Genomic DNA, 27,939 nt, shown 5'->3' on the forward strand with positions numbered 1-27,939 from the left:
GGATGAACATCTATAGATTATATTTATATACATAGCTTGAAGTGAAACATACACATTTTCTTAGTGTTTCTTTCTCCAAACTGTCTTGTTTTTAAACACTGTCCCTCACATCTCCCAAGCTGCACAAAAACCCCAGACACACTCTACTGCATTTGGGCTCATCTGATGCTATCAAGGTGAAAAAACGTATTTTAAAATAGCCTCTGTTACTAAAAAGACAAAACCCTGCATTACATTTTTGCAATATAGAGAATTCAAAATATATTAATGAGGTTTACCTGTAAGTTTATCTGTTTTATCTCTTTGTTCATAAACTACTACTAGTATTATGTAAATCACAGCACTCTTCACACACACACAAAAAAATAGTATGGAATCATAAAAAACATTAATTACATCAAGTAATTACAATAATGTTAACCAGAGCGAGAGAGCAATGAGAAGTGCCATTTCCAGCACTAGAAATAGTTTTGAGGAATCATGAGAAAGAACTAAGCACACACTTAAGTTTTCTTTGGGTAGGATCTCTACAGTATACAGAAGGAAGAGGTATTTTCATGGCCCCTAAGGAAGTCCTATTCCTTTTTCCCTTAAAACAGTATTCAGTCCAAACACTGTCTCTTTACCTAGCACAAATCCTACCTCATCAATTTCTGTTGAATAACTGTGGATACAGTATTGCTGCTAGCAAGAATTTTCTTGCTTCTTTCTAAGCCCATGGGATACTTTTCTCTCTCACGAAGAGATTGCAGAAGTTCTGTAAACTATGAACACCTGCGACCTTTAGGACTATGTTTATGGTACAGTAGAAAAATATTTTGACAATGGATGTTTTAGGATTTTAGCCAATCAACCCAGGGGGTGGCTGATCCTTTGTCCAATTAGACTGTGAAGAAAAAAGTCTATAAAAGAGTTTGTAAAATAATTAAATAAATCAATCTTGCTGCACAATTCCTGCCTGTTGGATCTCCTCTCCTACGGCTGCAGGATACAGTAATAAATAACCACTGAAACAGCTTTTTCACAGATGCATCTACAGTAGAGTTTTCTTTGCTGCTTCTTAGCATCACACATTCTTGATGGTGTCAGTGTCACTAAACACTAAGATAAAAACAGGAGAAAAATCACTCACAGTCATCGATAGACAGTAGCCTTTCATTCCATCATTACCCACGACAGAGAAAAACTGTACCACATATACCTGACCTCCACCTTGAATTATTTAAATCATTGTGGTGAAAAACCACTTCGAGCACCTTAACAGAAATACAGTTCACATGTAAATGAGTTTGGAAAGCCTAAATGACAGAAAGGTGAGCACCCATTGGTCTGGTGCAGCTTTTGCTGTGTTCTCAGCACAGCCTTAAGCTTCTCCCAGGACCCAGTGCTTCTTATGGAGCCAAGCTTCTGAAAAGGCTGGGTTCCCTCCCCATTCACTACTCCATCAGCACAACAGCCACAATCTTCCACACCAGCACACTGACAAACAATAGAAAGCACTGAAATGAAGACTTTCATGTGACTGTGACAAAAGACAAGACAGCAGCAATTGCTCCTGGAAGAACAATGGATCTTAACCACATGCAGAATGGGAGCCTCAACCCTTCAATTTACCTTTTCCCTCAAATGTCTCACACTTTCAGCTATGAACTAATCAAGCTAAGAAGGCAGAGGAGAGAGATTGTCATTTCTATTTTTAAATACAAAGGAGACAGTCAGGTACTATCAAGATGAAGGCTAGCAAGATTGACAGAGTTAGGATCTAACAATCATGTCTAACAGATATGTTGGTTAAGGCAGACATACCCCAATACAGGCCTTTTCCAGCAGATTTGCATAGTGTGTTTCTGTTCAAGAAAGGCAGGCTTGAATGCTGTATTTCATTAAGATGTTCTGTAATATTGTGGGTGGCCTGCTAGTGGAATTTTACTAGATTTTTTTTTAATATCCTTGGTATTCTTTTCCATCATAAAAAAGAAAGCTTAGAATCTTACAAAAATTTTTGTAAAATGCTCTGCCTCTTTCTCACAGCATGAAGCAAGCAGCAGGAAGTCAATGTATTTCTGAGCCTACACACTAATTTTAGAATCCAAAAATGAAATGTCACCAGGGTTCCCAATTACCTATCTAATACACTTTTGAAAAGTAGGCCTAGACAGTCTTATAAATAAGTCTCATAAAAAGGCATAGGCGAGCTTTAAAATAAGCACGTTTTACATTCAGAAAAGTTCGTAAGAAATTCAGAGAGACTGCTAAGAGTCACTAATGGTTTTTCTGACACTGAAGAATGTCATTTTCTTCATCTGGCATTTTCATCAACTTGATTGCATTTTAATGAACAGATTCTCACCCAAACAAAAATGGCTGGACTTAGATATGTTCACATGCAGAAGCACAATAGTCCAGGGTAACTTGTCGTGGATGTAACTAATATTTTAGATTACTGAAATCAATGCCTTACAAAAAGAGGTACTTCACTAAGTCTTACAATACCAAATTGTAGGGACACTAGTAAGTAAGATACAAAAAAACCAAACTGAATGCAAACCAGCAAGGATTTTACTAAAAGAAGTAGGGCTACAGTGTGGAAGGAAACTACTGAACTAAAAAGGAGATTAAGCGTGGAGTTCCCTACAAACCATTGTGAGAAATGACCTTGTAGCAAAAACAAACAAAAAGCCCTGGATCATAAATATGATATTTGATGATGGTTAAAAAAAGAATCAAATTGAAACCAGTATCAATACAGAGTAAAATCAGAATATCACATTGCAAGAACTGAATAACCTTCGAGGACCAAAGTGATTATAATGGCAAAATACAACAGCACAAAGACAAGGTCAAGCATTCTGTGAACAGGACAAACTGCTACTGTAATTCTACTAGAGAATCATCAAGTCAAAATAATAGAGCAGGAGAATGAGTTAGATGTATTAATAAATTGGGATTAATATAACCTGTCAAAGAGCTACAGCTGTCAAAAAGGCATATGCAATCTGGCTATATCAAGAGACGAATTTTCAGTAGAGATGGGGATGTTTTAAAGCCATTTTACAAGAAACTGGTAAGATCTTGTCTGGAACTCTGTGAATATTTCTGGTCACCTGTCTTAGAAAATTCATGATTTAAGCTTAAGCATGTGCAGGGGAAAGCTACAAGAATAACACAGAAGCAAGGAGAGGACAGTTCAAAGAGGATAACAACAAAGACTTGTTTAATTAGCCTAGTAAAATGAAAGCTGAGAGGCAGTAAGTGCTCTCTATAAACAAACCAGGGATGTAAGAAAAGGGAAGGAGTAAAACTCTTAAGCTGTAGGCAGCACTAGCACACAAGAAGTGGATATTACCAAGCAGTGCTAGGAGCTGGAAGCCCTCATCATCAGGTGAACAATATGCTGAACAGTTTTTGCCAGCAGTAATCAAGGCAAGGAACATCACAGGAGCAAGGGGCTTTTTTCCTTGGTTATAAACATTACTACTGTTGCTGAAAGCCAGCGGGTCTCAGTAGTCATTTTTTCTACAGGCCTGTGCCTTACTCATATTCCAAACTCACACACCACTTTTCCGACTGTCATTTCTTTCACATTTTCTCTTTTTGTACATACAGTGCAAAAAACCATTTGGACACACTTCCCGACAAAACCTCCTCACTCTGAGGTATTCCTCAGCTTGAAGACTCTAGCTGAAAGGCTAAAACACCAACCTTTTCTGACCTAACTGCTAGTGCACCTAAAGGTGCAGAGGCGGTTTTGTCAGGTTCTCCTGTAAACAAAAACTTGGGGTATTTTTGATGTCTGCAAGACATCCCAATGCAGCAGCACCAGACAGCAACTTTACAGCTCATTCTGTTCTGCATAATTAACCAATTTGCCAATTTCAGCTTTCTCTCCCCATCCTTATATTGTAATCCCACAGAAAGCAGGTAATCAACTAACAGCTGTTCCATGTTGCAATATAGAACAAACTAAATCAACTAGCCAAGCACTCTAACCACACTATTTAATATAAGCAAGCTCCAGGCATTGTGGGCATCTTATGTAAGGATTTCAATCTTTCAAGAAACATAACTTTGTCATGCATCATGTCACTACGTACAAAAACTGTATCCTACTGACAAAAAATTTCAGTATTTAAATATTAAAAAGATAATGCATTTTAAAAATAAGGTTCTGATTTAAGGATAAATAAATAAATGAGGGTGCATAAAAGTTTTAACATCTGAAAAGAGTGTCCAGTTTTGTAGTAACTTTTCACAATTAGAAGCAGCTAAGATCATACAACCCAACAATTACAGAGACTTGACAAAAGCTTGAAATGTGCTGTTGTTATCTATATCACGCCTAAGTATGTTCAATTTAGTCCACATACTAGAGCTGTAATACTTACATGAACCTACACATAGCAACCTAGCAGGGCACCTATTATTTTCAAACAGGGGGGCAGCAGATGGTCAAAACACTGCTTGTTCTACTCAAAAGTTGCATGAAGAGTATTCTGCTATGAAAAGATGTATGTCCAGAAATCCAAAGCAGACTAGCAATGGTCCTCCTCTGATATAACCTTGACTCATCTAGTACATTAGTTATTTGCATTAGTCTGGCTAGACTATGAATGTGCATCCAGCAAGGCAGATGTGTAGGGACATCCCGATTCCCTGGTGTTCAGACCCTTCAAAATTCTCTACCCAGTTAGCTGTAGAAAAGCAATATATCCAAGAACTGTGCAGACACAGGTGGAACACTACACTACCCAAACCTGTGCAGACTGCAGAGTCAAACTAGCATGCATTTTGCATTGTAAAAGCAGATGGCAATAGAATTGAGCATAACGAAACACAGAAGTGTATGCTTAGTTACGAATGTGAACTATATGAACCACTGATACAAACACAATCCTCTTTATGTGCTGTCCAGGGCTGGCAGGAAAGGTGATGAGCTTTTTACCTAGGGATGGGGAGGTATTTTCATTCAGTATGAAAATAGGATAGATTATTTAATGTCTAATCCTGTATTAGACCTAAACATCACTTAAATTGTGCAACTTGTTTGCCTAATTCCCACCACTGTTACATTACTCATACGAACTAACAGTTACTTTGCCTTCCATTTTGCTTGAGCTTGGGCTTGCAGATAGAGTGCTAAGACACTGCTCTTAATTACTGCTGTTATTGAAAGCTCACTGCCAGTTTCTGTAGGCACTTGAAGACAAATTTAGCTTGGGCAATTATGGTTTCTGTATGTTATTCCCTTGCTAGCTTGGTTTATTTCCTTTCAGCTAAATTCAGTCTCTGCATCACCATACTCTTCCTTCTAATGAAAAACTCCTAATCAGGGCATACGTCATTCATTTTTAATACAGCATAACTGTCTCCATCTAAAATGTGGTTCAGTCTGATGCATGCATACAGTAAAAAGAAAACCATATTAAGGAAGGTAGCATGGTGATCAGGGAGGGAAAACTGAACATAAATACCAAGTTAGCACGACCAAGAAGGTAACTTGGAACGGAAGGTGCTCCTTGCTGCTCCAAGAGCTACATTCCTGGGAAAAATAGCAAGCTGCTGCTCTTTCAGGATCAGGTATACACTTAGAAGTCTCTCTGCATGGGTGATATTGATTTGGAGGCATTCCTTATATAATGGCCATCTGTAACATTATAATTAGACTGAGCAGCATACATGCTGGATTCCTTTTCAACTCTGCCAGCATGCAGCCCTTCACCTGTAACCAGAGTATTAGGTATCTTTGGCAATGACCTTTCACTGTGTGATTTGTCCTTTCAAGCTAAACAGCATTCTCTGCTTCAACATATTTAGTCTCCTTTGGAAGTATGCAATAATCTCAGTAGACACCAGCATTTCCAATGGTTCTCTAAAAATCACTCATTTGACAAGAAATATTTGATTACTGAAGTTACTTGATTCATTAACATTATGAAAGATTCCACCAGAACAAATGAAGAAGACACAGTAATAATTTAAATAAAAATGTTTTTCTTAAAAATTGTCACTTTAGCTTTAAAAAATAACACCACCACTAATCTTCTGTTTCATTGTCATTTTTCCTTCTGCTGGTAACCTGGGAAAGATATTCCTGTTAGTCTAAGAGCTACAAAAAGACATGTGATTTTCTATCATATGGTTTCTCCATCAGTTTTGAAACAGATCTAGAAGAGGGGGTTTATTTTAATGGTACAGTCTTTGAAGAGATGATGACTGAGGAAAATGGCTAAAATAATACAGCAAACTTCTAAATCAAATGTGACATTGAAAATCCAGTAATTCTTTGTGTAGCTCTTTCCCTAAATTCCTAAAGAATATCAGGCATTTGTGGACAGAAAACATGAAAATATGAAAACACAAATACAAAAATGAAAATACAAATACAAAGATATGAAAATACAAAAAATACGAGAGAATACAACTAAAAAAATTAGTATTTACACAAGACAAAGAACTACAAGGTTAAAAACCACAGGCTATATGTGTGCTCTGCCCTATGGAAATCCAACTAGGCACTTACAATGATTTAAATCACAGTATGGATCTGTAGGGTATCAGGAGCTCTGATACTCACCCTCTGGTGGTTTCTTCCATGCGCCACAATTTCTCAGTGACATAAGAACTGTGTAACACAACTGCCAGACAGCTTTATCTGATCGCAGAATCTGTTAAAACTGTCCAAGTTATTAATATCCACTACCTACTGGTGGCTACATATAGGACAATCCCAGACTAGCTGCCTAAAAATAGGTATCTGCACCCCAAGATGACAGCCTTACAACAGACTGCCTTTTTTGTTCACTTTTCTAAGTGCAATTTGTTCTGTCCAAAACTCAGATTTGAAACACTCCAGCAAAATGTTCCGAGAAACTGTCTACATCTCCACTGCAATTTTCAAGTTCCAGTGCTTTCCTCAAGGTACCTGAGTATGTACTACTTTGTGTAGTACATACCACTTCAATACTCAGCTTAAATAAAATATATTACTTACAGACTAAAGTTATGGCACAGATAAAATGACAATTTGTTACAAGCAATAGAAACATACAGCAAAGTGGCCTGGTCTCCTGATGTTCTACCGATGTTCTACCCAAAGCAGTTCTTCAACAACTTAGCACAGCACATGACCAGAAAAAATTCATAATGTCCTTCTTCTACAAGACCAACATGACTACCCATGGCAGAGTTCAGCTTTCAGCTACTACAAAGATCATGGTTCAATATTTAGCCTGAAGCAAAACATGTATTAATTCCACTCTTCCTTTGCAATACTCTTTCTCCTCAAGCTGGAATATAAAAGGACAAAAAATCATCTCAGAAGCAGGAAAGCTGCTGCAAACAGCACTGGTTTAAAGCACAGAAAACCACGAGGCAGAGTAGGTCCCCAGGACCTCGCCTGGAAGCACAGGAAGCACCAGTACAACTCCCTTACTGGGACGAGGCAGCATAGGCAGCATGATGCATCCTACAGTGACTGAGCAGGACGATCCCTCTGATGCAAAGACTGGTGTGATACTTTTGAGATAGCAGATAATGGAGATGAACAATATGTTGCAAACAGCATCCAGACCAGTAACCCTAAATCACAGCCCTTGATGGGGATTACCACTGTGTGATAACAAATACCAAAACAAATAAAGGTATATTGCACAATACAAAACAAGTACACTCAATACCCCCTGCTTTCTGGATGCTAGTAAGAAAGGCCTCCCTCCTAGGATTCTTCCTTTTGAAAACATAAGCATCATAATGATCTTTGCTCCCTACACTTCGAATGAAATTTAACGTGGAAGCCATGAAATTTGACTAGGAGCACCAAGCTATTCCTTAGAGAGAAAGAAAAACAACTAAACAAAAAAACCTCCAAAATCAAAAGCATGTTTCATAATAAAATGTGCCGTAGTATTAAATTCCAATAAATACATTAATAAGAAGCTTAGCTAAGACGCATGATAAGAACACTATATAATTAAAAGCAGTATTGTATTGAACATTGGATGTCCTTGTTGCATTTCAGAAATTGATTTTATTATTTATTTTTCACTCTTAATAACACTGTTAATAACACCATTGTGGAAGTCAAAGCTATAATTCTAAAACATGAAACTGAAAAAAAAACCAGAAAAAATATCCCCTTTCCTATGCTTATTAAGTTTATAAAGTATTTTCAGGATTTTATTCTCATTGCAAAATTTCATGAAACATTTCCTTTCCCAATCTTTAAAGACACACTTCAAAGAAATGTGAACGCTTCAATGGACATGAGATATAGCTGTGTTCTTTCAAACAGAGTTCTGAAATTAATTAAGCTGAAATACTGTAAAAGATGCTACAATAGGAAAAAGCTGATGAACCTGTAACTGCATTTCAGCTGGGTTTGCTGTGGGGGAATATTTTTTTCAACATAGCAGCCACTGCTTTACAGGCATTTAGAAATTTGTTAAAATAATTGGAAGAATTAAGTAGGCCACTGTATGCATTTGAGAAAGTCAGACACCCAGAGAAGCAGCTTAGGTATGTGCTGCTAAACATGCCTAAAGTGGCACTGCTTCACATACTACTGCTTTGCTTCTGGAGTTAGTTCAGGTGCTGAAGCCTTACACTTTGGTAAGAAACCAAATCTTAATTCTGCTTTACATATCTTAAGGAGGAGCATTTTAAATGCATCATTCTCTCTCTTTCCTATATTTAGTGGTTCTGGATGATAAAAGTTCACTTTCTGTTGCTTTACCACCTCTGAGGTGACAGTAACAGCTAAAACAAGGAGAACAAATATCAGTCTGAAACAGGCGTTAATTAAACAGCAGACAGTTCTTCGCTGCACAGAGGTGCAAGCATGAATACCAGTTCTCCAGATTAAAACTGCCCCTTTTATCTGCAAATAATTAGCTGTACCAAAGTAAATGGGTTCTACATGCAGTTTATGTACTGTTCAGTACTTCCTATGTGCAGTTCAAACTTACAGTATGTATGAAGTCCCTCACACCTAAACCAGTTTTACACTTCACAACATTAAATCCAATTAAATGCAAATACAAGAAAGTAGAGGAGACCAAACAATGGATGCTTGTTGGGTTTATGAAGGCCACATGTGCCATGAATTCCCACTTTGATCTGAACATTAGCATTGTTTAAGATTTGTTTTCACTTTTTAAAAAATGCTAATATGGAGTGATTTATTATTTATTTTTCAAGGAAGGTGGCTGGGGTTTATTTTCCCAATACTGCCTGGACACATTACTATAAATTTAGTTATTTTTAAAAGACTACATTATTCCATAAGAACACATTTTTATGTGTAGATTATCTGCACTTTAAAATATCATCACTTAAAATTGTAAATAAAAAATAAAAAACGTTTGCATAGCTATCCAGCTAGGTTTCAGTATTTTATCCAACTTCCAGACATTATACTGCTCAATTATCAAACATTTATTAATAGATGTTATAAACACATTATTTCCTTCTTAAACCAAATCAGAGATAGCATGCAAATAGAATCTCTGATCTGAAAGTTTCAGCTTTTTAAAAAGCCGGAATAAATCCTTGTCTGAATCCCACCATTTTTTAACCCACCATTCTCTTCATAAAAGAAAGGATTCTCTATTTTCCAGGAAATAATTACTCCTTATGAGTAATCCAGTTACAGCTACATGGATGTCAACATTCAAAAGAAACACTGCAAACAAGTACACATATTGTCATATTTCTATCTGGGAATCATGGTAAAGGCTCTCCTTTTGGACAAAAAGCAGTTAGGTTTCAGTTCAAAAAGAGCTCAACCCCTTTCAGAAGAAATGAAAGCTAAGATTCGCACATGAAACCCGAGAGAAAAAGTCAAATTGAAAAATTTATGTTAAAAACACCAAAGCTTGCAGCACTATAAGCACTTAATGCAAGTGTTGCATGGTCTCCAAAAATCATGTCTTCTCACACTGAGTTGTACACTGCAAATTAGGGCAAAACATTCCAGGATTCTCAGATACGGTGTTTTTTTCAAATGTAGTGAAAGAAAGTAAAAGATCAGTGATGCAAATGTTACCATACTCCTCACTGTCCAATCATCCTTCAAATGGTCGGGTTGGTTTGGCTTTTTTTTAAAGTACTTCAGTAATGCAATATTCCAGCAAATGTGAAAAAACCCTCCACTTTTATCTTGTAAAAACATGAAGTACTTCAAGCTCCACATTACAAATTCATAAGAAAGACGAAGTCTGAGCATGAAGACAAACCTTGTGCCTTCATTTTTAGGCTTTGCTTTATAATCATTATGTGAGTTCATACAAAAACAAGCTTTAGGACTTAGAGAAAAACTTGGCAACTGTAAGGAACCACTTGTATACTTGTTCCTCTTACCTTACAGTTCTTTACACCCTACAGGCTGAGTTAATTAAAGCTTCTTCTAACATGCACAATGGATACACTTGACCTTTATGGCAAAGGAAACTGGCGCTGTGTTTATAACATCCTATGATCCACTAAGTTTGTCTTCAATAACAAACGGGGTTCTACAAGTTGTCCTTGGTGCTACCAGCTTTGCCACCTACCCTGGTAACACTAATAAGGTATCAGCTCAACTTTTTCTTTAAAACCTCTGGTGGTAATTAAAACAACTCCTGATTTAGAGTCTAATTAAGAAACAAGATAATGGGATAATAAAAGTTCTATTTAAAAAGCTTTACATTTTCAGTCTGATCTCTCATGTCACTTAACAGACTGCACTGTCAACCCTTATTATTGGCTCTTGCATGCTTGTTTATATAGGTTCCTTTCCTGGTGCAGAAGTAGGAGTAGCTGATTTCTTTTAACCTCCTGAAGCAGGAAAATAATCCAGAAGCCCAGTGGTAGGTCTGGTTCTGGTTTGGCACGTTTTAGTTTTCTTAAGAAACATGACTGAGTATTTTGCAGTGGATTAAGTCACACGGAAGGCAAATCACATCCAGTATTTTAACAGGAGAAACTTCATGGATCATCTGTTCAAAAAGCTTGCTCCCTTTTGCTCTCCATTGTTTCTGTCCTCTTCCACTCTATCCACTGCAGCTCTGGGACACTGCCTCAGTACTCCAAGTTATCAATGGGTCAGTCAGCACACATTACAGACATACCTGTATACTTTATGGAGAATCACCCCAATAAAGAGTTGGCATCTGTAATGCCTTTATTATGGTAACAATAATGAGTTTTTGCACTTGAACATTTTCTTCAAAATCACAACAAAAAAATCTGTTTTTTCTTGTTGCAGCAGGGGACTACAATCAGCCTCTTTGCAGTTTCATTATTTTAAATGCAGAAGGTGAATTTATGTCTACTCAATTAATTATATTAACCCATTACTCAACAAAGTGATCTCTGTGGATTCATTACAGAAAATCACGCAGGGAAAATGCTAAAATATAGCAGAAGAGAATTCCCAGTGGTTTCCTCTATGATGAATTCAATGTAGAATTAGCAAAATTGATTACTTATCACGTCATGGCTCACCTTGCTGCACAAAGCCCAATTTCAACATTTTCAATTCAAATAATTCAGTATTTTCCTTATTTCAGATTTGCGTTGGAATAATAAGCTGAAATGGCCAGAGGTTCAGAGTAAGATTTATGAAGCCAGAACAAGTAGCAGAATCTCAGACAAATAAATGTCAAATTTTCAGAGCTAACATTATTTTATCAAAAGGCCATAACCGAATCTGATAGCCTAGACACTGCTTTAGAAATCATCACCTAAATTTAAAGTGATAAGCAGGTTAAAAAAACAAACACAAATAAAGGAATAGTGGAAATTTGGGACAACAATTCAAAATTGTTTTCTGTAAGAGTCAGTTCTCCTATTTTGTCTCTGTCCTGCTTTTCTGAAAGACAGAAACAATCAGAATAGTAGAGCTCTAATTTTCAAGTGCAAGATTAATTCAATGTGTTCTATCCCACAGCAGTGTGTTCTGGAGTATTTTCAGGTAGTATTATCAAAGTAATCTGCACGCTACTCTTTTAATTCTGAAGCCAGCTCACGGGAGGTTTCATCAATATGTAAATTAAGTAGTAACACAGGTCTTCTACCAATGAAAAAGTGTAAGGACAAAGCTCCAGAACCTACTCTCCTTATAGGACCAAAAAAAAAAAAATTTTTTTAAAAATCATTACATATTTATCCTCGGCTGTAACAATCTATCTATCCTTAATGCAATGTAAAAACACTAAACCATAGCAGGGTATCTCCCAGCCCTCCCCAAGCACTGTCCACAGTTTGTCACACTGTAACCTATTGAAGTAGCAATTTTTTTTCTGCAAATGCATCATCACAATGCCCAGTTTCCAGAGAAATCTGAACTCACAAGCAAAGTAAGTTCCCAGCAAGACACAAGCTCAGTTAACACCAATACCACCACCACAGCCTAGCCACTAACTGTGGTCTATACCCACCCACAACAGAAAAAACACACTTTTCAAACACATATATGAACTAATGATTTCCTACCACATACCGCGGAGATCAAATTTTATTCTAACTGACTTGCAGGCTTCTCCCAAGGCCACAGAAGTGTTTTCCATGGATACAATGGTTTGCACACAGAACACTTTTTCACTGTCCACCCTTCACCTTCTCTTCTTGAACATTTTGTCTGATCTGCTGCTTGCAGAAAAAAACCCTGAAGCTAGGCTAACACAAGCACTGAGTCTATTTGCCTTTTAACAACCAGAACACCATGTACCAAAACCACTATTTACAGACGAATTGCGGGGTGGGGGGGGGAAGGGGGAATTTTTTTTGTTGGAGAGAAGACAGGGAGAAAGAATGAAATATGTTTTCTTTTTTTTATTTACAGCTCTTGAAAACCAAACAACACATATGAAATCATGAACTCCATACCACAAGCAAACTATTTATATTGCAAGCCATTCTGGTATGTGAAGAGGATTATCAGACTACTGTTGCCCTACCCTTAAAGCATCACAGATGCAGGTTGGTCAGACAGTTACTAAAGAACTTTTGATACAGTCATGTTCTCTACAAAATAACACACAGATTATTTTAAGTGTCACTAGAGTTCAAGTGCTGCCACTAGGGAAAATAAAAACACTTAGCTCCATTTTGTTCCTTCAGTGTGGTTTTGCTGAAAAAAAAAAAAAAAGTTTAAATTTTATGTCTAATATAATATACTATGATAAGCACAGCTTAACTTTTTCTCACCATTTCCAGTTCATGCTTCACTCATCTGAAAAAGCTCGATTTTCTTAACCTGGGTCTCTGCACTTTTTCTCCCTTTAGACCTATTTGGAGTTGTGAAGATGTCCATCTCCCATTTAAGCCTTTTATTTCATGGTACTGTTCTATTCTTAAGACTTAAATGTTTCAGTCAACATGAGGCATTACGGTAGGAAGTAATTGTTGTGATCTGTTCCTCTGTGTTGTTTAATGAAGTAAAAAGGAAAGCTGTATAGCAGTTTGGCAGCCTTACTGGCTGTGAAGTGTCATTAAGTAGGAGATGGCAAGTTTTATCCAGGCACCTCTGACTACTAAATTCACAAAACAAACAGAAGGTTTACCATGGGAGGTAGCGAGAAATCAGGCAATATCCTCAAGTCGCTCTTCCAGTTAAACAGTGCGTGGTTACTAAAATTGCTATGGGAACATGGGAGTTCATCAGAAACACAATTTTAGACAAAAATGTTCCTTAACCTTTTACATTACCACTACTACTACTACTACAAAAAAAACCAAAACCAAGGTGTACAGTCTTGTTCTCATACACCGGAAAAAACTAAAACATAAGTCTGAAACAGTGTAATGATAAAATCTTTTATTCAGCCTTTGTTGCTAAGCTGTAGCATTTGATTAAGGAAAGAAAGTCTCCACGTGCCCTACAGTGATGTACTTCACTTGATTTTAACACATTCTTTAATTGCAACTGAAAAAAAGAGGCCACAGCAAAACAATAAACAAGAGACAACTGTTTCCTTTTGAGTCAGTGCTGCATGCAATTATTCTGTTCAATGGACTACTCCTGTGATTTTGGACAGCAGACATTATATTCGGGTACCTCCACAGTGCACAAAAATTCTGCTTCAATTTCCATTCATGTTTTATGATTCATTGATTATCAAGCTGTATTAAAAAAAAAAAAAAAAAAAGTCCTTTAGGCAAAAAAACCTGCTAAACCAGAATTTAAATTACTGTCTGCCACATTATTCATTTTTCCACTGAACCACAATGTCCCATTTCCAAATATTGACAGTTGGGAAACAAGGGCTTACTCCTTCTAAACACCAATTAAAAAGTAACTTTCACGACAAAGCAAAACAGTACTCCTCAAGAGACAGCTATTACACCACCTCCCCAAATGTATTTAGGAACCCTCGGTTCTCTGATTCCTGCAAAAAGGCCAAAATGTGGTCCAGAAATGAATATAAATGTCAGTTATTAAAACCGATGTCCCAAATGCAGAATTCAGGTTACTTAGGTTATTTCGATATAAAAATCTGGGTTCTGAAAATACAAATTAAGTATTCCAGCCTAAATATATAACAAAAGAAGAAAAATGTATTTATTTTCCACATAGCATGTTTCTTTCTGCTTGCTGCCATTTACCCTATTAGGACTGTCCTTTAAAGTGACAGGGGAGAACAAGAGAGGTCATTTGAAATTTTTATGGCTTCTTCAAGGTCATGGGTATCATGGACATAATTTAATAAACTAGATCAGTTGCATTGATAAAGCGCAAGGAATTAATTAATCCCTTCCTCATAAAAAAATTTAATCAAGAAAAAGTAAATAACATACAGAAGCTTTTTACTTTCAACAAGCAAGCTATCCATCAGATTATGATGTCAAAAAAATTACTAGAATAATACATAACATATCCTGGTAAGAGTGTCTATAATAAATTATTCAAATAATAATGAATACGTCTATGATCCAAAGACCTGAAAGACAGGACTATTAGGTTAAGTCTAGTCTAAAAATTATGCCCAGTTTTCACTTTTGTCGGAAGCTACCACAACTCATACACCACAAGAGGCTGTAAAAAATCTCCTGCTCTGAGGTAGGCACAAATGGCCATTGGAAATGCGAATCTTAGAGAAAGCAAGGCAACACACCCCAGTGATTTTAAGATTTCTTCAGATTCTCTGCTTCTATGAAACCTTACTTAAAACATATAGCCCCACTGAGATGCAAATCTAAGTTTCATTAACACTGTCTTAACTGTGCCATAAACATCATGAAGGTCAAAATCCACTCTTTTACTCCCCCACTATATTGCTCTGCATGTTGTATTTGCATTAAAAGCAAAACAAAGGAGTAAACTGCAACAATACAGTCCAGACCTGCACAATGGTTACAGCACAGGATTAAAGACAATAAAAGCATGTGTGGATTTCTTATTTTGAGCGGCCGTGCCTCAGACATACTTATTGCTTCTGAGAATCTGACAGTGTAAGAATAGTTCAGAGTCCATGAACTGTTACAAAACACATCACAAATATCCTTGTTCCCTTCTGCTCACAAGAACCAGAATTAAGACACCCTGCTTCCCAGGAGACAGTGCTTGGGCTCTCTTCCTGAACTTACCACCAAAGTGCAGCATCACCTTTTGCTAATATTTTACCTCTGTGTGCATTAGTCTGTTTCAGATTAAAGAATTCAAGTTGGTTGTTCTCGTTTGGGTTTGTGGTTTTTTTTAACAATTTACAAATAGGAATAATATAGAAAATTTCATGTCAGAATCTACAACCTTTCATGAAAATACATTCTCAGAAAAAAGTGACTCCATTCCTAATTCACAAGAGTATCAAGAGAGAAAAAAAAAAAAACCTCAACTCCACTGCAAAGGTTGTTTCATGAGATAAAGAAAGGATTAATTTTGCATTTCCCAAACTTTTCACAAGTCTGATTTCAGAATTTAATCAATAAAATAAACAAGACCCAAAGGGGAGTAGGGCATACATTTCAGTATGTGATTTTTTTTTACTTCAAATAAAAACATCGTTTTTATTAAATTAAATAAGTGAAGAAGACAACAGCATTACTATTGTCACTATGTACTGTAACAAGCACAACAAATGTTTACCACAAGCAAGCACTCCATGTTAGGATGCAGTTTCATGTGAAATTTCAGAGCACCTTCCACCGGCAGATTACCATAGTTAAGGAAAAAAAAAATCCAAGCAAAACCCTGCTTCCAAGCTTAACCTAATAATAATATTTTATATTTTATAATACGCTTTCTAAAAACTTTTTTGATTTATTAAACATAGCAATGTACCATTTTACTACCATCTTTCTCTTCCTTACACTTAATGGAAACTAAATTTGAATTCAGTGCAACAACCGGCTTGTACATTTTGGTTTTACAAACACCTTCAGTAGATTTAAAAAGTGATCCTACACACACCACACCCAGCAATGCCACAGAAATGCAGCCATGCACTCCACATTCCCCGTGCCCAGCTCCTCCGCCCTGCCCTCACTCACCACCCTCATGCTGGTGGTGTTTGCAGTGGGCTGAAAGAAGTGATGTGTTTCGGCTGCACCTCTGAGGGAAACCCCATCAGCACACTCCTGACACCTGACTTGCTTGTGGAGGCACTGCAAACGCACAGAGCAGTGCCAGGTGTCACGGGATGTGCTGGGACTGCACATCCCAACACCGGCTTCAGCAACCAGCCTGCAGCCTGCAGAGCTGTTTGCTGAGCAGCACTGAGCTGCAGTGGAGCACAGGCGTGTGCTCACCCCGCGACACACACCAGCCTGGGCGCAGCTGTAACTGGGTGCACAGCTCGTCACACTGAAGTACAGTCAAGACGCAATTTTAGCTGCCAGTGTATTAAAATAAAGAACATTGCTCTTCGTTAGTTCAAAGCAATATAGAATCAAAAACTTCCACACCATTTCCACACTTTTTCTAGAGAGCATTAGCACTGCACTAAAGTTAGTACCTAAAGAAAGCAGCGTAGAATTCAAGGCGTAACAGTAAACAGGTTAGAACACTGATACGAGGAAATATGAAAGTGCTAGACTAAAATCAAGAACTGCATTTAGCAGTAGTCTGAAGGAACATTTTCCAATGAAGCTGTGGCAAAAATGTGCTATTTTTAAGTACAACAAAAATGGATCATGACTGCAAGGAATTTACAAATGCTTATCTTATTTACACACAAAGTAACAAGTTGAAACAAATCCACCACTCATTTCAGACCTTCCAAGGGAACTTAATCATAAAAGTTACCTATTACAATAATGTATTTTCTCCACGCAGAACACTGCCGATTTTAGAAAGGAATATGCAGCAAAATTAAGGTCAACATTTCAAATGTTGAAGTTTTTCAGGGATAAAAAATTAATTTTAACATTTAATCTGCATGTCTCACTCACCAAATCCTACACTGTTAAAATGCAGAATCAGATTACACGTTCATAGAAGAAATAGAAAAAAAGGTTTCTTGAAATGCTACTCTGTTATTGGTACTAAACAAACTTAAATCTCTAGTATTACTCTAGTAAAAATAAACTAAGTCAATAGTCATAAAGAGTCGCAAGAGATCAGAATCCAGGTCTCAAAATCATTTGTTTCCTGAACTGCAAGCTCTGCCCAGAGCAACTGCAACCACAAATATATACCCAAATGCTATTTTCATATAACATTAGATATAGTATACCACAGAATTTGCATTCCAGCACAGAACAAGTACTGCCTTTGGTCCTTCATCCTGTGAATAGCTTTTACCTCATTTTGGTGCTCATTCTTGTCAAACTGCCCCTTATTGTGCATGTTTCACATAATTACTATAATGCTGGGTTATGCTAACACACTACTGATCGTTTGACATAGGTCCCAAGTCTGCCAGGTTATGAGCTACTCATTATTTTCCATTGTCTAATAGAGACTGAGTGATTTTTAATGAGAATCAATTTCATTGAAGAACTCATCTGCAATGCTATAGGGTTTTTTTTACATCTCTCATTAAGGAGCATTTCTAATGAAAATTCAGTTGGACATCTTAACATAAAACTCAAAATGGAAAATGTGACAAACTGACTAGTACAGTGTGGTTTTTAGAAAGAGTCAAAACAAATTAAGAACCTTCCACAAAGCTAAGAGCAATTCTGCCTAGGACAGAGACTCTTCGATTTGTGCTTTTAACGTCCCTAGTTGCTTTCCTTCTCAAAAAAAGTGTTCCCATTTTTGACCCTCTTTGGAACCCATGCACTCTTGCTCACTTTTCTCGTTTAAGCAAAACAGAGCAGATTAAATATCAAATTATCATTCACCTATTCAGTATCTTTTTCAGGATTCTTTAGAAGAGTCTATTTATATTTTCTTAAATGAAATCTCTGCACAACTGCAGAATAATTTACCTTGAAAATAGGCCTCAGGAGGCCATCTGGCCCGGCCATCCCCAGATTCCCAGCTCAAAGCAGGGATACCTCTGAAAGTCCAAGTATTTTGCTTTACAGAGAATTTTCAATGTATACTCCATAAATGTCTACTTCTCACATCTTAGTTAAGGACAGCACTTTGACAGTGTAAAAATTTCTAATTTTTCAAAGTTTCAAAGTTCTGAAGTTTCCAAACTTCACAACCACAACAAACCATGTCTTCCAAACCATATTTAGCCAGTTCCAGTGATGTTCGCAGTCTTCCTCTCCTTGAAAATCTTATTTGAAATACTGAAGGAACACACTGAAGTCCTTTTGATAATTATCACTATAATCGTAGACAAGAATCTCTGCATTTCAGATGCAGTTTCCCTGATCACGTTAACTCTTTTTATCTTTTCTTTGACATTTTAATAATTTTTTAAAACTTTTTTTTATCACTGGATATATTACAAGCAATATCCCTCTCGTCTATGATTTCCTTAGCTCCCTTAGAAACACACAAATTATTAGCTGAGAAAACAACGTGGTATGCTAATTCCTGCAGCTCAAAAAGGAGTTTAATTCTCAGCCATACATTTCCTGCCTTGATCAATTTCATACATTCCCTTGATCCTTTAACCAAAACTGTTTTGGCAATTTTATCTTATCTATTACTAATGTGCCCAATATTTACTCTAAATGTGGTCCAAATTGACATTGCCATAATTCCCATTTTTCTTCCTCTCCTGTTTTTTTCTTTCATAATACATGCTGATTACAACCAGGTAAGGTTTTGTTTCTTATCATTGCTATTTCATACCTGTACCTTTTAGCTCTATGCACTTCACCTACATATCAAATTCTTCTTACTGTATTCTTTGGCTTATGTTTGGACACAATGGAAAATTATTTTAAAACAGCTATGATGGTATAAGTTCATCTCTAAAACTTTATATACAAACTTTATACAGACAGCTCTTTTAAACGGAATTGTTTGGGATTAAAATTAGGTCATTTTAAGGTTGAGCATATGAATGACACTGCTAATAACAGAAAAATAATCTAATCAAATAGCACTTCAGACAAACAGGTACAAACGAGATTACAAAAAAAAAGTGCTTAGCAATTTCCTGCTTTTTAAATTTGTGGGAATTTTTAAAGTATTTAGTTTTCTCTCCATCTAACTGATTTCATTAAAAAGAAATGCAAATGCATCAACTTTAACAAATTCCATGCAAGTAATTTATCTTTCTTGCCTCTGAAAAGAGTTTTACAAACTTACTAAAATCATCCTAATCTTTGTATTAGTAGCAATACTAAAGGCACAAACATACGTATTTAAGAGTCTCACTTTTATCTACATCTGTAAAGCAGAATGATGGTCTTAAAATGCCTGCTAAAATCTGGGAGATGACTGCTATTTTGGAAAGCATGAGACCAGTTACCATGAAAAAGAATTGTTAACAGTTAAAAACAGAGCATAGCTTCAAGTTGCATTTTCTTTGCTATGTCACACTCCTCCCCACGCTAAGAACTCACAACTGCCTGCAAATCACAGTCTATTCCCTTTTGTGCCAGTACAATTTCTTTGTAGATCCCACCAGAAACATAAGATCTCATGATTTCTAAAAGCTTTCAGGCCATCAGTTTTGTTTCATTTTGTAATTCATTTCAGGGCTCCATTTTGGAGCATAGCTTTACAAACATATAGGCGCAACTGTGAGAATGTGAACTTCATTCACTTTCTACAGAAGAAAAAACACACTTAGGGTTTTGATGTACTTAGAGGGAGTATCAATACAATTCTCAAGCGCCAGAAGGAGAAAGGGGTTTGGCTTTGTTTTTATTTCCAAGGTTCCTATCTACAATCACAGTTTGTTCTACTGCTTCTGTTTTAGCTTTGAAGGACCCTTAACTACTGCTCACAAAGGTTTCTATTTTCACACACACAAAAAAATCCCACTTAAGTTAAGCATCATTAAGGATTAAAAACATCTCCAGCATTCTAACAAGAATAGCCAAGGAAACTGAATCCCCCACGACAGGCTGTTGTCCTTGATGCCTGTTCCAGAGGTAATCTTCTCCTTCTTGGTCTAGAATTTCCTGCTCCATTTTGAACTAGTTTGTAGGCGCCATACAGGCCACAGACAGAGGAAGGGAATTGAGAGCAATACAGATTTTATTGTCACTTGCATATATGCAGTTCCTTAAATCAAAATTTTTTTGTTAGGAAATTATTTTATTACAATAAAAAAATTACAGGGAAAATACTTTTGGTCACCTCACCCATCTTCCTGCTAGTATGACTGTGTCCTATTTTATCCTCCCTGAAAATGCAGGGTTTTTTTATTTTCTGTAGAGCATTCACCCACCTAAGGGAATATCAGTCATCATCTTCTACATTATTTTATACACCAACTTCAGAAAGTGGAGAGAACACAGCTAATTCCCTGTACTAAGAGTCATGGCAGAAAGGAAGCCCAGCCAAGCCCTCTCCTACTCCAAGGTGTATTATTTTCAGCACCTGCACTATGTGCTCCCCACAGTGCCCAGAAATGTGGTGCTCAATAACATCAAAGCCTGACCTTAACTGAGAATGCTCATAATCACTTAGTGTTTGGGCAAAAACCCAGGAGCTCTATGAAAAACCATTGGCAAAAATGGAATAGTAATTTTTATACAGTTTAGGTCAATTCAGCTTGAAAGGCATTTTATGGCACAAACTACAAGACACTTTTCTAGCCACAAAGACTTTCTTCTCAACACTTTCACATTCAGTAAAGATGCTAGTACTCTTTAACAAAAAAAACCCAAACATGAACACAAACTCCCTCCACGAAAAAACGTTAAAAAACCCAAACAAACAAGCAAACAACAACAAACACACACACAAAAACTCCAAACCCATAACTGAAAAGAGTATTCTACTGGAAGCTTATGAATTAGATACAAATAAGGAAACAACGATTCCATGTAAATACATACTTTTTAAAAAAAACTTTGCTTCCACAAAGCCAAAGAATAATTTAATTTGTCAGGCTCTGAGGTAATATGAAGATAATAACATGTGTACATATACAATGGCAGATTACTTTTGCACTTGTTCCAGACCTCTTGCTAGAACAGCACACTCCTGGATGTTGTCTCCAGTGGTAATAATGTGCAGTCTTCCTGACATTCACACTAGCCTTACTCCTGCAACCCTTTTTGACAGAATTAAACACATGTCAATTTCACCTGAAAATGGGGCGTGCTTACCTGTATATAAAGACACATACTAAAATAATAGCACTTTGGTTTTGACACACAAAGCTATTTTTGCAGTTTTATAGGCTAATACATGTTTGGTCCACAATTTTTATTTCCATCTTTATTTAAAAAAAAAAAAGGAAAAAGGCTAATGATGAAAGCACACTACTGAAGTGTTTCATAAAACAGTGGGAAGAACAGAATGCCTTTTTTTATTTATTTTTCCAGGGTCTAAAGCCATATCACTATAAAAAGCCAGCAGTCTTTCAAGTTGGATTGGAATGTTTTGAAAAGAAATTATTTTATTGCAAAAAAGGGAAGAAGGAGATTTGAACAAGCATCCTCAACGTGATGTCTCCCAGCAGTGCTTAAGCTACAGCACTGCACTTCTCATGCTCTGCGTTGACAAATATGTTTCATCTGTCTATCCATAAAGAACAGACATATTAGATGCCTTTTTTGATTTTTTTTTTGCAGTTTTTTGTTGCCATATCCTTCTTCTGTCTTACTGTTTGCACACTTCCTCAAAAGATCTACTATTGGTCTGTGGTTCACCCTTGCAATGCACTCAGATAAAAATGCCAGATTCTTCTCTTCTGAAAATAGTAAACACAACAGGTATTATACTCCATCCTAGACAAGCATCACAGGCCTCAATGTCAAAGTCAAGGATGGTTTCAAGTGCTTTGTGACTCCCTGAGGGCCACAGAAGCATACAATTGCAGTTTGAAATGGTAATGTGAATTTTAAAGCAATTCCACTAAAAAAATAAAATCCAACTATGATTCACTTGAATTTTCAAGAGCTTTCCAGAATGGTGTTTTAGATACCAGCTTGAGAACAAAGCACTGCATCATCCTGCATAACCCTTCTCAGAGTGCATCATTTTCCTGCATGACAATCATCCTCAGTTTTACTCCAAAAAACCTCTTCAGGTTCCACTCAACTACAGGTAGCTCTCAAAGAACACCACTTTCTTGCATATCTGTGCTCCTCATTGCCTTTAGTGCCTCCACCTCCCCATATCTGTTTCATGCACTTCTGTTCTGTGTTACACCATTTTCAGACATCACTGTGCCTGCTTACCTGCGGTCTGCCTGCCTACAGTACCCTTGACAAATTAATGCACTCCAACAGAGCAGCTCTTTGATGCTGAAGTGAAAAAGTTCTCCTGAAAAGGTTTACCTTTTCCTCCTCTAAGTTGTCCCAAATAGATCTGCATTTGGAAAGAAATCAAATAGTGCCAATATCAGTACTAAAACCCAGCTATTCTTCATCTCATCGATATTATCTCCAACCCATTTCAGTCCTCACAAGAAAGACTTTCATTCTCACTAAACAAAATTTAGTGATACAAATTTAGAAAGAGGAAATTAAAATGCTCACTCAAGAACCTGGTAAATTTTAGCATTTGAAAGTACAGACAGGAATATACTGCCACCCCGGAATTCTGAAACTGTGTAGAAACTGCCTAAACATCTTGCATTTATATAACACTGTGCTGCACATCCTTTTGGAGCAGAAGATACCCTACAGCATAACAAGGGTTCTAAGGCTTCAAGAACAAAGGAAACTAAAAGGAAAACAAAGGATTATAATGATCTATTACTTTATCAACCACTGTTCAAAAATAAAAGGAACAGAAACAACCATAAAAAAAAAAAGTTACTAATTATATGTGGCACTACTTGATAGCTTGTATTGAATTTATTAGCCATAGCATGAAACTAAGGAATTCTGTCCCACTTGAATGGCAACTCTGATGTTGGAAGAATTTCAAAAGTATTTTGGAACCTGTTGCATTTCTTTGATTGGAGAACAATGCATCTGTTCCTACAAAAATGAGATGAGAAAAAAGAAGAAGAAAAAGGAATGTGAAGAGGCAAAGTGATCTAAAAATTGCAAAAAGGAAAAAAACAGCTCACTAATTGTTTCACTGTTGTCAAAACTACTTTCCTGAATCTACAGAAAGCTTTCTTCCTGCCTCTAACTGCATCTTCAAATAAACCTCCTCCTCCTAACTATTCTTAAGATTTTCTAATAAAAGGCACTTATTTTCTAATAATAAGTTCAGGTATTTTCAGGCATAGGTTGCCTGAAAAACCATTTGTTCCTGAACAAAAGATGTATTTGTTTCCACGTGTGTATGGTTAGATTTTGAAACTTGTTTATTTAGGATTCAGAATAGAGGAGTAAAGATGACAAGCATTTGAACTCCTCTGTGCAGTTACTGAATCCTACACTCAGTTCCAGGTTGCAAACCTTCCAAAACTACCAGGTATGATGGCACATCTAAGTCACCAGTGGGCAACACAGTATAGTGTCAGTCCTCCTGAAAGCTTAAGCCCATGACTATCCTAAAGATACAAGGAAAAATATCTTCACTGACACAATCAGGCATTGGAATGGGCTGCCTACGGAAATGATGGAATCACCATCCCTGAAGTGTGCAAACAGCATGTGGATGTGGCACTGAGGATATTGGTTAGCAATGCTAAGTCACTGGCTGGATTTGATGACCTTGAAGGTCTTTTCCAGCCTTAAGGATTCTGTGATTCTTTAATACATTTCTCCAACTCATGAAGGAGACAAGTGCACCCCTTAGTGCTAAAGTACCTAACCAAAGAACCGTACACCAACAGCAGAGTAGTAGTAGAGCTCCACAGAAATCTAGCTATAGGCAACTTGTTTTGCTGTCAAATTCCCAGTCTCATAACATGACTTTTTCCAAGCATAGGCATCGCCCAACTTCTTGTTTCTGTTGACATAGCAAGAGAACCAAGAAATAATCTAGTATTTTTAGCCTTTTTAAAACTCTGCTGTGCCTCCCTTTATGCACCAGAGGTAATACAAAAAAAATATTAAAAAATACAGATCAGGCATTACTAAAAAAGAGAGAGAAGCATATTCGGTAGATTTGGCTCTCTTTTGCCTTTTGTATTATCCTATCATTACTCCAAGGCTTCAAAATGTATTCTTAGTAACAGGATCTGTCTCAATGTGGAAAAAAATGTTTTTTCCTCTGTCCTTTGAAATCTCTTTCTATTAGTGTCTTGCCACTGAGTGTGCATTCCTAGAAATATGTGTTATTTCATTAGTCTTGATTTTATACAATCATAGTGAACAAGATTTTCCCAGAGGCTGTAGGCCATGCTATGGGTTGTGGTTTTCCTGTGAAAGAGGTCATATTTCATTTCATTTTAACCAGTGAAAAAGGTCACTTGTCATAGCAGCTTATAAAGTTTGTTAAACATTTATACAAAGCCAAGTGGCACAAACTGAGATGCCACACAGTTTCAGATGCCAGACTCCTGTCATTGGTAAACAACAGGAAATAAGATGAGTGAAAATTGTCTCCTCTGCATATGATTGAGGTGATGACCCACCTTCTTCCACCTGAAGAGGGACTGGAAGGAGTGTCACAACACTGCTAGACACCTGCTTGATGTCAAATGCTCAGCATTGATACTGTTTGATGGCATGTACTGCGTATTTATTGCCTCAAGCAGGACAGATGTTTGCAACGCAGGAGATGTTAACTTTCTACTCTTTCAAGAACAGACATATTATTTCTCTGGAAAGCCAGATTTGGCAATTACCTTAGTCGCAAACTGGCAAAAAAATTAGCAAAAGTAACAGGAAAGCAAGTCCAGCAATTCTGTAAAGTGGGCAATCAAACTGCTTTTAAATTCAAAACCATGCTATTAACCCCCACAGACGCTTGGTTTGAAACTCATTAGCATAAGAAGATCACTTCTCCTTGACAGTATCATTTTTACCAAAGCTCACAAAACTATGAATTTAAAGAACTGACAAAGAAAAAGTAAAGCACAGGAGAGAATTATAATGGTGAACACAAATGTAAACTGAATGCAAATGAAGAAGTGTGGGCTCCTTCCATACTACTCTGAACAGACCTGGTGAGAAGCCTGTCACATAAAACACCTAATTAGTTTGTAATAGTCTAAGCAATACAGAACTGCTGACAAGGTATGAACCAACAGAGTAATCGGAAATTATGCTTCTCACCATAATGTTTTTTAAAGGTACATGACAAAAAAGCAAGGTGTAACCTGCCTGGTATTGAGTTGGTTCGGCAGCTGCTCCTTGTCACCCATTCAACTGTTTTCACAGCCTCTTCTGATATGAGTACTGACATTATTAGGAAGAAAAGATAAGCACTTATCTGTCCACAAGACATGCAACTAATTGTGTATAGAGGAGGAAACGTGACTGGAGGAAACATGACAGGATGCACAACCCCAAAGTGGTCCCAAAGTAAGCTGTGGAGGCTTGACCCTGGCAAGATGCAAATGGTCTGACACAGAACAGTTTTTCTCCTTTGGGCTGCACAGTACTTTTACTTTACTTGTTGTTACACAGTAATAGAATCTGTAATTTTTTAACCCAAATTAAGCTGTTTCATATGCAATGTCCTCATATTTTAGTACTATAAAAGAGACACTGTTCAAATGCTTCAAAAAGTAATTTTTTTGTTTCTGTGGCTAGCCGTACTCTTGAAAGGTTTACAAAGGAAGTTTGCAAGTAAAATACTATCAAGCACTCAGTTTGAAGCTGAATCTTACACTAGTTTAACTTCATACTGAGTACAGTTAAAGCCACTATAAATCAACATAAACTATTGCTCTGCCACCACTCAGCAGTGCTTCTTCCGGAAGAAAGATAAATCCATTACACAAATTTAAAGGTATGACCAAGTTTCTCAAGTCCTCTGCAGGTACTTTGACTGAAATCTCACTTCATGAGTATCTCTTCCTCTGCAGAGAAGATGAACTTATGATTGCTTTGATCAAGACCCCAAAGGCAAAGGAGCCAGCTGTTCCCAGGGTAGCTCCCCTGCCTGCCCACTCCAAGGATCAGTACCCCACTGCTCCCTGTCTTACAGGTCAGCACAAGATTCAGCAGCAGGATATGGCTCGCCTCAAGTTCCCCACTCCAGCACTGAGCTGCTGAACCTCAAATTCATGCTGATGTTCCACTAGGCAAACATACCACTCAAATACAGCTCCACATGCCAGACTACACTCCCTGGTAAAGGAGTTAAAAAGTTTGTTGGAGAGCAAAAAACAAATTATAAATTAACTTTAAAAAAACAAAATCCAAGAGTTGCCATGCAAGGAAGTGAAGGAACAACAAAAGTTGACTTTGGTAAATATTCCCAGACTTTAAAAGTTATTTAAATATCATGAATATGATATTTTCAACCCATCTGGCCCAACTTCTTTTTTGCCTTTCAGAAACTTAAGAAGGCAAAATGATACTTGTTAAATGTCACTTATTTTCAGCTCTTCCATCTATTAAGACAGACATCTTCTACCAACTACGGGTAGTAAACAGATTTTAAAAGCATATAATAGAATGATACAACTGTTAAGGCTGGAAAAGACCTCTGAAATCATTGAGTCCAACATTTAAGCTAGCACCACTGTGTTCACCACTAAACCATGTTTCCAGGTGCCACATTACACTGCTTCCCTGCGGAGCCAATTCCAATGCCTGACTACCCTTTCAGTGAAGGTATTTTTCTTAATATCTAGTCTAAACCTCCCCTGGTGCAAACTGAGACCATTTCCTGTCACCTATCACTTGCTGCATGGAAGAAGAGACTGACCCCCACCTGGCTATGACCTTCTCTCAGGCAGTTGTAGAGAGCTATCAGGTCTCCCCTTAGCTTCCTTTTCTCCAGGCTGAACATCCCCAGATCTCTCAGCCACTTCTCATCAGACTTCTGCTCCAGACCCTTCACCAGCTGAGTTGCCCTTCTTTTTGTTATACCTCGTCCACTTCTGCCTCTGCCTTCAATTCTCAAAGGCAGCAGTCAACATCATTGTGACAGATGACAAGGCAGAAGAGCAATGCCGATAACCTGAGACTCACTGTTAGACAAAGTCCAACTTTCACATTCATCTCTCCCTAAACGTACCCATTTCTTAGACTACCTTATCTTTCTACCATAGAGTCAGTAAGACACAGGCATGGGAGAGATGATGGTTTTTAACATACTTGTGAAGGTACCACAGAGTTTACTGCCTAAGTAAAAGCAAAGGGAAAAGGAGTGTCCAGAAGTACTGCAAAAGCATAGCAAAGTGCTGAAAAAATAGGGTTATCTTCCATTGCTACACACAAATAACAGCAACAGTTCTCCATTGCTACACACAAATGACAGCAACAGTTCATCTGTTAAGACACTGTACAGTCTCTGAGAGTAAGAGGTAAGAAAGTACATAAATGCCTGAGAATTTGCCATGAATCCCATGGATGTCTTTGCTTCATCTGAAAAGACTGAAGTACCAAGCCTACAAAACCAGTTTGGGG

The 27,939-nt window shown here is 37.2% G+C and overlaps 1 protein-coding gene across 4 annotated transcripts in view; it reads right to left on the reverse strand.

Annotated features, from left to right (window-relative positions):
* The window catches only part of COMMD10 (COMM domain containing 10), a 116,679-nt gene that overhangs the window by 49,569 nt on the left and 39,171 nt on the right, over window positions 1-27,939 (reverse strand). Inside the window, exon 6 of one of the 4 annotated variants that reach the window (XM_048291783.1) lies at window positions 13,876-14,100. The exons of the other annotated variants lie outside the window; for them this stretch is intronic. Coding sequence (XP_048147740.1) covers window positions 14,086-14,100 — 15 coding nt within the window. The 3' untranslated portion in view covers window positions 13,876-14,085. Of the gene's footprint in view, window positions 1-13,875; window positions 14,101-27,939 lie in introns of those variants that run through there. 4 annotated transcript variants of the gene reach the window in all.

Source organism: Corvus hawaiiensis, chromosome Z, assembly GCF_020740725.1.
Source record: "Corvus hawaiiensis isolate bCorHaw1 chromosome Z, bCorHaw1.pri.cur, whole genome shotgun sequence".
Lineage (NCBI taxonomy): Eukaryota > Metazoa > Chordata > Aves > Passeriformes > Corvidae > Corvus > Corvus hawaiiensis.